The following is a 12,104-nucleotide window of genomic DNA, read 5'->3' as shown; positions in this document are numbered from 1 at the left end:
CTCTCATTGCCCGGATATTTTATTATTGTATTTTTTAATTTCGTAGCCCTTCTTTTATTTATTGATTTATTCTGATTGAGCCATATTAATAATTTATTTTATATACGCGGGCAAGATGATGCATTACCATAATAATTTTAATTTCACTTTTTCATTTATTAGAACTCACTTTGGTTTAGATGTTTGCGAATTTTTGAAGAAATTTTATAATTTGATTAAATTAAGCGTGAATATTAGAGTGCGTATGAATACTCCGACAATTTATGTAATGTTATTTGTGTTTACATTGAACATTACCCGATCGGCGTCGAAACGTTTGTACGAATATTAAATATTCTTTATATTGTAACTGGCTCGTAGTCCGTCTTTTATTTATTGATTTATTTAAATTTTGTTTTTAAGAATTTTGCATACCTTTTATGTTAAGGAATCATTTTTAATATATACACTGAAATGAAAAAAAAAATTTCGTTAATCTTATGTGTTTTGTAGAGATGTAACATTTTTTTTATAAATAGAAGGTAGAAGGAGAAACGTAAATTAAGCTCGTGCAAGTTTCCTTAATTTAGATTTAAAAATCGTTAGCCGATAATTTCTTCTATTTTCCAATTCGCTTTTTCAATAACGATATCAATTAATTATTGTTGATAACTTCCGCGAGTACGCCAATGTGCAAGAAACTGGCGCGCAAGAGCAAAAGTTGTATCGTCACGTTTACCCCTCGCGACGGCGACGTTTCGCCGCAAATGCCACGTTGACTTTGTTAACCTATCTCGGTGAAAAATGAGTCTACCCACTGTGCGAGACTATTGTATGCTGGAAAAGATAGGCGCCGGGAGCTACTCAACCGTGTATAAAGCATTTAGAAAGGTATGTACATTTTTCGGATTCTTTTCCTCTCTTCCTCGAAAAGATCTAGGTTAGGTTCGTTCGAGTGCCTCGAATCATTCAATAGGGATCGATCGTGTATTTGTTGCAAAAGAAAACATGAAAATATTGTGTTCGCGTATGTAAAGCTTCTTCTTACACATCCTTTTTTCTCTTTGGTGATTCGTTTAATTCGCCAGAGGATATAAAATACGACGCGTTATCGCCGGAAACTCGATAGTGTGCGCATCCCGTTCGTGATGTCGCATGCAGGGTCGGACCCTCTTTCCTTCGAGCCTTCAACTTTAAGATACCTACACGGAAAGAACGTGTCTAACTAAATTTTTTATAAAAATTTTTTTCTAACTAAAGAGAGACCGAAAAAATCGCCCGTTTTTAGCCCATACACCACACTAACATCAATTGATATTCACTGAATATTCACTGAAAATTCAATTGATAAACACTGAATCAATCAATTAATATTTCAGAAACGTTAAATTGCAACATTGCGAAAGTTGCAACAACATCGCGAAATGTAGATTCAATGTTGAAGAGACGTTGCAGAAACATCTAATGTCCGTTGAATTGCAACGTCTGTGAGACGTAAAATATTTTTCGCATATTAATTAATTCAGTTTTATTATTAAAATAAAAGTATTATTGATTAACATCATATTCTGGAACACATACGACAAAATTATAATTAGAAAAAAACGCTTTCTCTCTCAGCTGGAAATTAATTTCCTTATTTTCCTAAGCGATCATCCATCCAATCTTGCACCTGATCCAACGGTGCTTAACCTCTGCAATCATACGGGAACTGCTGCTTCGATGATCCACGAACACTGAATGTTAGTGAATGTATAAAATTGTGACATACAGATATGTAGAAAGACCACGAATCGATGTCGCGCATTGGACTGATCAAACAAACAATATCACACGTACGAACATTCTGCACGTGCGGCCGATTCCCGCGTAAACGTATATCGTTTAGAAATGAGTTTCGCCGCAAATGCCATTTAAAAGATCAATTAGAGTGATTTAAATTTGCTATTTACATGATATTTTATTATTGTTCATTTTTTACAAAATAAAATAGATTTTGATATGTAATTTATTCAATGTAGTTTCAACGTTGCAGCAACGTAACAATCAATGTAGAAAAATCAATAAAGATTCAATTTGTGGTTCAATTTGTTCAATATTGTTTCAATGTTGCAGCAACATTAACAATCAATGTAGAAGAATCAATATAGATACAACATTGATAAAACATTGACACTTCAACATTCTACATTGCAACATTTCAGCAACATTCTTTTTGTGCTGTATGGTCGATTTTGGGATTAAACCGTGTGCCAAATTTTACCTTATAATATAGAATAATCTTTAATATCATATTTCTTACTTATTTATTATTGTTTTTCTAATGACATGTTTGGGCCGTAAGGTTATGTAGCGCTCAGTGAGTGGTGGAGTGACTTTTAATTACTGAGCGCTACATAACCTTATTTCCCAAACATGGCATTAGAGAAATAATAAACAATAATAAAAACGGGCAAGAAACCATCTTTTTTTCGGTTACTCTTTTTTTTTTACAGATTCAAAACTAACCTTTAAGAGGATTCCAAAGACTATTTCATAAAGTCACATTGTAAATAGTAGAGAAAGGTCGCCGATATCATCATACCACTTTGTTTTTAGACAGTACCTATTTCTTAAACAAAAGATAAAAATAAAACTTTAAATACATATATATAACATATTTAAATAATACAATTTTTCATTTTCGCTTATTATTAAGATAATATATTTCAGTTTTACATCTTTTTAGATAAAATAATTTTGAGAAACATACTATTGTATCCATTGTTAATAAATTGTTAATTAATGTTTATTTTCCACAAATAAGGCTTTTTTTAAAAAATCTCCTGTATGGATACTTTCTGCAACCACTATATATGTATACACTATATATACTGTATATACTGTATATACTATATATGTACTTTAATTAACTAAACAGATCATGTTTTTATTAGTAAAGTGCAATAGTTAGTTTCTGAAAAATAAGGGGGTGTCGTTTTAAGAGACCTATGTCAGTATCGGCGATTTTCCCCTACTTACACACAGATGATTTACGTGTCATTGGGCGCGTTCAAGTTGACAAAGCGGCTAGCCTGCTCGCCGAGCAAATAAACATAATTGTTACTTATAGATCCAACCAATCATATTCAATCGCTCGGTAAGCATGCATAGCCGCTTTGCCGTCTTGAACTTGCCGATTGATACATCACTACCATGCTACTATATCAATATCTCACGCACATATACATGTAAATTTTCGTATAACAATAACGTTTTAATTAGACGTTTAAGGATACGGTCAACGCGATGTTACAAACGCTTTGAAGCGTTTTTTAATTGGTCATTTTGTAAAATTCTTTCTTCTAATTGATCCATCAAACGCTTCAAAGCATTTGTAGCGAAATTTTGACCACAGCTTAAGTGCAATTTTAAGAACTTCACGTTGTTTCTTCATGCAAACTACTAGTCTGTGGACTACTATTGTATTTCGTAAGTACAGATTGCATAGCTTTTATATGAAGCAATTGTTGTTACGACGTGACAACTCTGGAGCGTCATACCATTACCGGCACTCAAAACGATTCGTTACATTTTGAGTGCTGGTAACGGTAACGAGTTATTTCTATAAGGTGTGACGTTGCCAATTCTGTCAATATCATATGTTTTAAGGGGTTATATCTCAGTGAATACCTGAAAACGTAGGATAATTTTGGGATTTTTTTATAATTAAATAATAAAATAGCTGGAAATTCGGTTTGAATACCTTTAATGCAATATATAATAATAGCAATACCGGTATAATACCGGTATTACTGAAATATTATGCGTATACCGGTATTATAATAAAATTTCGGTTGAATACTAGTATTTGACGTCCAATACTGGTATTTGGTCTCAATTTTTCGTATACCGCTATTGTTGAATAGAGGTATGATTGATACCGGTATATAGTTGTTAATAAAAATATTTTGGTTTTTGGTCTCTGTTAATAATTTCGGAGAAAATTGACTGAATAATTGATTAGAATGGATCACCCTATACTTCTAAAATCTAGATTTACGGAAAAAAAGATTCCCGCCACTCTTCAGTCGAAATTTGAACTAAATTTGAAGCGCGTTTCAAATCGCGAAATCTTTAAAGTTATTATCGCCCTTTGTGATGATCATTCTTAGGACGGGAGTCAAGAGGTAGTCGCTATAAAGTGCGTGGATAAAGGCTCGCTCTCGAAATCGGCAGTCGACAATCTTGTGACGGAGATCAAGCTGTTAAATGTCCTCAAGCACGAGCATATCGTGGAGATGAAAGATTTTTTCTGGGACGAAGGGTTAGTTTTACGTGAGACTTTATGATATTATAATTGTTATTTTGTTGTTAAAATTGTTGCGGATGAGTAAATCAGATTAATCGTGCATAATTGATTTAGAAAGAAATTTTATTCGATCGACGTATCTTTTCTCCTGAAAAAAAAAAACAAACAAAAAGGTGCATTTGTTAACGTATAAAATAGGCATATATACATCGTCATGGAATACTGCGATGGCGGAGACTTGTCGAACTTCATAAAGAAAAAGCACAAGCTACCCGAAAGCACCTGTCGTAGATTTCTGCAGCAACTCGCATTAGCGTTAAAATATCTACGGGATCATAACGTCTGTCACATGGATCTCAAGCCGCAGAATTTGCTGTTGATGAGGAAACCCCAACTGGTACTCAAAGTTGGAGGTTAGTACGGATGTCTTTTTTCTTACTGTTCATTTCTTTTCGGAGATGATTCCAAGATCTTTTTGTTTTAACGATCATACAGAAAAAGCGGTTTTGCTAAAATATTTAAAAATTTTGCTAGATTTGCTGAATTTGAAAATAATTTTTTAAGCCTTGTGTCCGCAATGCTAGAAATCGCTCCGAGATTTCAAACAGAGAGGAGGGGGAGAGAGAGAGAGAGAGAGAGAGAGAGAGAGAGAGAGAATTAACAAATCGCATTTAAACAATTCGATCACATGCAATGACTAGAGACGGAAAAAAACAGGTTTTTTTTTACTTCGGAGAAAGAAATTAAGTGAAAAATGGATTTCTCTCTCTTATAATAAAAAACGGTTTTTTTAACCGAAATGATATAGAGAATTCATGAAAAATACATATAATAGAATTTATGTTAAACAATAAGAATCTCTCTATTGAATCGTATATGTGAAAACACAACCAATAGGAAATAGGAGATAACAACCTATAATGGTCGAAGCTGGATCTTTAATGCTTAAATAATTTTTCATGTGAATTTTTGTATAAATATGTATATACTTACTCCCTAGAAAAGTGGTACGCTAAAAATTTGGGAATAGGATCCCGCATGTTTCATATGAAAAAATGACACCGGTCAAATTGCTCCGTTTTGAGATATGTTGTACTTCTTGTGATTCTGAACAAATGTCTCCATTACCACATTCACATAAAAACAACAGATAAAAAGATATAGCGCTTTGAAATCACAAAATTTGAGTGCTGCCATATTTCCTTAAGATAACTTGATGTTTTCTTTTGTGTGTAATAGATAAACGCACATATACATACAAAGGATCAGATTCCTGTCACGTCCACGCCGTTGATCCTGGATAACGCTAAGAGCAGGATACACACGCATCACACATACACACATATGCACGCTCTCTCTCTCTCTCTCTCTCTCTCTCTCTCTCTCTCTCTCCCGCAAACAAATCTATAACAATTACGTCTTCAAAAAATCTAATTTTCCTGGGTTAACAGTTCATATTTCAGTTTTTTCAAAAAATCATATTTTTATGATAAAGAAAGATACAAATAAAAATAAGTAATGTTTTGAAAAGAAAATGTCAACTTTAAGAAAAAAAATACGTTATATTGATTTATTCGAAAACGTATAATTATTTGCACGTGTGAAATGGGGGCATTTTTATATATGCTCGGAATAATGAAATTGGAGATATGTCAGATATTTTCTTTTTTAAAAATGCAATGAAAATATTTTCTATTAAATATATAACAATTTCGACATTATTTACTCACGATTTTATAACTCCGAGAAAATAGAATGATCGTTTCGCCAAAATGCCCCTCTCGCAAAAATGCTTTTTTTTAAATGAATATATGTTTTAATTATAAGAAGGATAGGTCGGGGAGGTCCTGTTCAATGGCCTCCTCGTTCACTTGATATTACGTATAGGCAAACAAGACACTTGCCTATGGCGGCAAATTTGAGGAGGCGGCAAATTTTTAAAGACATAAAATTTTTACACAGTTGAGACAAATTATTAATTTGTTAATCTAATGTTTTTACATGAGTTACACCGGGCATATTTTATTAGAAACAATATCATTTCTTTTTATTATTATGTTAAAAAAACGTTTTTTTAATGTTAAAATTATTTGAATAAAATTAGAAAAAATACAATGTGTAGAACATTTTTTTAAATTTATTATTATTTATCAACAATACCTAAAGCCTTAGACAATTAATTTGATTAATCAATTGTAATTTTTAATTATATTAAAATCTTTTTCACTTACCGAGTTTTGAACCTGGGACCTCAGGGTTATGAGTCTCGTACTTTATCCGTTACGCTACTTATACTACCGATGCACAAAATTCTTATTGTCCATATATGGTACGTAATTATATTATGTTAACTCCTCTTTCGTGATTATTTTTTTATTTCGACCCGTTTTTTATTAATTTTAATTTTAGAAAATAAAATTTTTTAAATATTTATAATAAACGTCTGATAAATGTTGAATAAATGTTTTTTAAATCATATTTTGAATAAATAAATAACGTAAAACAAACATTTAATGAACATCAAGTAAATGTTTAATAAACGTTAGATAAACGTTTAAAAAATGTTCCTTCGAAACATTATTTCAAACGAAAAATTATTGTTTAATAAACGTTTAAGAAACGTTAAATAAACGTTTAAAAAAGTTTTTTCAAACCATTATCTCAAAGGAATAATTAATGTTAAATAAACATTTAATAAACATTAAATAAACGTTTAAGAAATGTTTTTTCAAATCATTATTTCAAATGAATAATTAATGTTAAATAAACATTTAATAAACGTTAAATAAACGTTAAATTAATGAATATTGAAAATGAATCATGAAAAATGTAAAATTAATGAGAAATAAATATTTAAAAAACACTTAAAAAACATTATCTGCTGATTGGGTTTTGATGTAAAAGTTTTACAGCTTGTATAGATTGAAAATAAGCGGGAAGCGGGATTCAGCTTACTCGAACAAACACTACTGAGTTGTGGAATTAAGATTTAAAGCATAGAAAAAATGTTTTTCCTAAAACGAAATTACGTGCTTTGCAAGGACTCGGAACAGAATTCTGACGTCAGCAAAGCCGAAATTCCGTGTAGTTGCGCGGTCTTGCGATAGATGGTGCTGGCATATGTTAAATAAGGACAGATATATGCGTTTGAGTGAGATAGAACGATATATAATATAATGTAAGAAATGAATCAAAGATGTCACTATTATCGAATTTGGAATTAAAAAAGTCTGCACTATCGATCTTGATTAAGTTCGGTAATCGCGGTTTAGGATTCCCTTAACTTTCAAAAAATTAAATTAAAAGTTAATAGTTACCGATATAACTATGTAAAATATAACTATGTAAAGTTAAAAAGTTAAGAGTCTAAAATTGTAACTTAATGAAGTTAAAATTAATTAACTTTTTAATTTTTTAACTTTAACTTCTAACTTTTTAATTTAGCATTACCATACTCTAAGGCATTACCCAACCTTGGTTATATATAATATTATATGATATCACATATTGTTATATATAACTGTATATGAGAGTATACATAATTATATATAATTGTATACAATTATATATAATTTTATGCAATTATATACATTTATGGTATATATGATTGTATATGGACTATTTTTTCCCGGGCGGTTTTTTTATACTAACTATGATATGCTTGTGCATTTTGTATGTAAGGGCTATCACACACAAAATTACATAAGTAATGGCCCTAAGGCTATATCTACACAAACTTACATAGCCGCATATATGCGTAAAGAAAATTATCTAATTGCATTTCTCTTATAAAGTCGCACATAAAATGTGATTGGATAATTTTCTTTATGCATACATTTATGCGGCTATGCAAATTTGTGTGGATATACTTTATATAGTCCTGGAGCACGAAAAATATTGTATACGAAAATGTAAGAAAAACAATTGTAATATATGTTATATTATAGATTTCCCTAGTATTTTTATGTACGATATTTTTCGAGAATAAGATCCTTATAAGCAATAAGCAAATCGACCAATCATAAGCTGCGTTCGGAAATGTCGCTCGGATGCCTCCGATGCCTCGGATTCATTCATCTGTCCTTGTTTAACATTAATCAGAGGCATCGGAGGCATCCGAGCGACGTTTCCGAACGCAGCCATAGTTGAGATATAAGACATAGACATCATAACGTAAGCCATAGCAAATCCAAATAAAAATGTTGATTTACTTACTGCTTTAAGTTCTTTCTGTATACTATAACCTTTACGTCCTACATAATTATTTTAAACACAAATAAGCGAAGAAATCTATTCAGTCATAGCGGATCTTATTGTTAGCATCTGTAATAATATTTTTGTATGAATTTTACAATTTCCAGTTCAATCAAATTATGCGCCGATTATTTATCTTGAAATACAATCTTAAACTGAAGTTGGAATACGTAATATCACAAATTAAATTGATAATTAAAAATTGACAATTTAATATTATTGATGATGATTTTTAAAATAATGTAAAGAATTTATGCGGAAAATATCATCATAGGAATTCAAACTTGGAATTCTCTCATTCTGTAACGCGGGCACATTCATAATTTTAATAATCCAACAAAATAATTTTCAGATCAGACTTGTATTTAGCTAAATTTTTAGATACTTTAGCAAAATCGTTCTTTCTGTGTACTCTCGATGGCAAATCATTATTTATTTTGCGCCATTTCAGATTTTGGTTTCGCACAGTACCTCTCGAACTCTGAACACAAATTTACGATACGAGGCTCACCTCTCTACATGGCACCCGAAATGCTATTGAAACACAAGTATGACGCTCGTGTCGATCTATGGAGCGTCGGAGTGATCATGTACGAATGCCTTTTCGGGAAAGCTCCCTATTCCAGTAGTAGTTTTCAAGAACTAGCAGAAAAAATCAAGGACAGCCGACCAATAGAGGTGTGATTCCATTGTTAATTGGGGATTATCCCGAATTACCTAGAAGCGTATTCAGATTCTTACCTGAGTGCTCCCCGGATGTCATGTCATCCTTGTCTAACGTTAACAACAAGGATGGAATGATACCTGAGTAACACTCAGGAATTTGAATTCAGCACAAGATGATGTTTTTATATCCCAGCAGAAAGAAAGTGAAACACAATTTTTACAATTAATATCGAACAATTGACAATTTCCTCTTCCATATTTATTTTTTCATTTATTCTTATTTTTCTTAGAAAATATTAAATAAATCTATGATTTGAAATACTAATAAATTATAGGACAATCAATAATATACAATATCTAGTTAACAATAATAAATTTTAATTGGAATATATAAATTATCCCAGACGTTCGTTTTCACAATAAAAACTAGATAACTATTACCGAGTTGAGATTAATTTTATTTATACGTTCTTTATTTTATTTATACGTTCTTTATTTTATTTATACGTTCGGCTTAGCCTTAAACATTTCGATATAACATTAGCAATTCTTTATATTAAATGCACGAATCGTATTAAGTTTCGCAATTTTTTTCGAGTCCAGTAAAAATATTGTGACCATATCGCGAGATAAATAATTTAGTGATGTGCAAAGATTGTCAATCCGATGGCATATAAAAAATGTGCATTAATTCGCGTTAGAGTTCAAACGTGATCGTGAATCACTTATGAGAATTAGTATTATTCATCGTAGATGCCGAAGGCGGCTCATGTGTCGGCGACGTGTAAGGATTTGCTTATGGCTCTGTTGAAGCATAATCCCGCCAATCGGATAACGTACGATGAATTTTTCGCACACGATTTTCTAGACCTGGAACACGCACCTACGAAAGAAAATTATGAGAAGGCAGCCGCATTGGTACACAAAGCCGTTGAAATGGATACCGAGAAGAATGCAAAAGAGGCATTTTATCTTTACTGCGAGGCGCTTAGATATTTCATTCCGATATTGACAGGTAAGATTGTTTCGTATATCGTTAATGTTCGTATGCGTTTCAATTTAGACTTCTTAAAATTTTTATAAATGCTTTATTATATAATTATACGTCTATTCAATTAGACGAAAGTGATATAAAACGAAAGGAGGTATTACGACATCGCATCAGCGATTATATAAGGAGAGCAGAAACACTTAAAGTGGCATTTATGCCTCAAGATGAAAACATCGGGAAGCGCCCGGCGCCTGAAAATAAAGGGAACGCTTCGTCCTTGCAAAGGATACCATCCTTAGAAAAAAGCTCGGCATTCACCTATAACGAATTACGTTTGTATCGTATTGGAGTTTCCAAAATGTTTATCTCAAATGAAATGTTACCTGAATGTTATACGAATGTTATTTTTCATTATCTACATTTTAAACTAAAATATTATCGTTTAAAATAACAGCGTAAAATTCTAAATTATTAAATTATAAAAGGTAGCTGTGACGTAACTTGCTTATTAATAGGGGTTCTCAGTAAAAGTACTACAAATATGGTGGATGCACTTGAAATAGGAGAAGTTGCTGAGCAATATCTCGCTGAGGGTAACTATGCTCTGACTCTAGAAAAATTTCAGTCTTGTCTAAGTGTACTTGTACCTCTGCTGGGTAAGGAACCGGCAGGCCGAAGAAGGGATTTGCTGCATAAGCAGGTGATTAGATGAATCAGAATATTACACCCTACTGGGGTGCGTTCCAATACTCGACTCCATCAATTCCGAGTATCTTTTATCTTTGTTCTTCACCGAACGTTGAACTTTGTTTTTCACCGAATGTTGAAGACAGTTGAACAAGGATAAAAGATACTCGGAGTTGATAGAGTCGAGTTTTGGAACGCACCCCTGAAGTATCTAAACTTATTTCTAAAGTCTTCGAACGTTTTTTTATGAACATTAATACGAAAATAAATTAAAAGATATTAATATAGATAAATTACGCATATCGAAAAAAGATATCCACATATGTATCTAATATATGCTAAAAAATTTAGTAAATAATTCGATAGATGTACTGATAAATGATCGCAATTCTTTTAAAATCTTCGGATGATTGTACGCATCGTGACAAATCGATTCTATGGAAAGTAAATTTGTTATGTCATTTAATTAAAATGGTCTTAATGATTTTTTACGCCGCTGTCCCTTCAAGGATATCTTGTTGTGTTTCTTCACTATTCAAATAGCTTGAACGAAAGGTATAATAAGAAATACTAACCTATTCCATACAATGACACAAGAAAAGGTTCAAAAGGATAGTGTGGATTAATTACACGCTGATAGATTCATGAATTTGTGTGTTGTTAAAATAAGACGGAAGCATGAATAACAATTTACCCTGAGAATATCGTACAAGTTTGAACGCGCGTTTGGTGTTCGTACATGTTACACGAGGTGGCTACTCGGTGAGAGGCGCTTACTCGTGAGGCGATGCACTACTGAAAATGCATTTATCGGAGGGTTGAACTGTTGTGTTATAATATGCTATTATTTTATCATTTATAAATTTAATTACAATATGATAATAATATTTATTGAAATTTTTAAAAAGGATTTAAAGGATGACATTGTTATTTTTATTTTATTGTTTTGTTGATTCTTTAGATCAATATATATATATATGTATATGTTTGTATACATTCATAGTTTTTAATATTTTTGATTGATAGGTACAAATTTGGATGAAGGAAGCCGAAAGTACCAAAGGGTTGTTGGCTACCAAGGATATAGATTCTTTGCATCGAACATCCGACGAACAATGTGTATTACAATAATAGATGTTTATATAACTGATTATTGTAGAATAATTATTTTAGCTGTCAATATTCTCCGCACCATTGTACAAACTTTGTCATTTGTCACTTTGTACCATGCATTAT

At 31.7% G+C, this 12,104-nt stretch overlaps 1 protein-coding gene across 1 annotated transcript; it reads left to right on the top strand.

The window, feature by feature from the left end:
* Window positions 1-620: 620 nt before the first annotated feature.
* Window positions 621-12,056, top strand: Aduk (Another Drosophila Unc-51-like kinase). The gene is made up of 8 exons (XM_018456424.1): window positions 621-870; window positions 4,134-4,285; window positions 4,469-4,683; window positions 8,976-9,202; window positions 9,944-10,205; window positions 10,310-10,513; window positions 10,697-10,881; window positions 11,895-12,056. The coding sequence occupies exons 1-8, from the start codon at window positions 784-786 to the stop codon at window positions 11,997-11,999; spliced, it is 1,437 nt and encodes a 478-aa protein (XP_018311926.1). The 5' UTR covers window positions 621-783; the 3' UTR covers window positions 12,000-12,056.
* Window positions 12,057-12,104: the final 48 nt, after the last annotated feature.

This window comes from Mycetomoellerius zeteki, unplaced genomic scaffold (genome assembly GCF_001594055.1).
Source record: "Mycetomoellerius zeteki isolate Tzet28-1 unplaced genomic scaffold, Tzet1.0 scaffold58, whole genome shotgun sequence".
Lineage (NCBI taxonomy): Eukaryota > Metazoa > Arthropoda > Insecta > Hymenoptera > Formicidae > Mycetomoellerius > Mycetomoellerius zeteki.
Note: the sequence above shows the minus strand (reverse complement) of the source record. Positions and strands in the feature narration are given on the sequence as shown.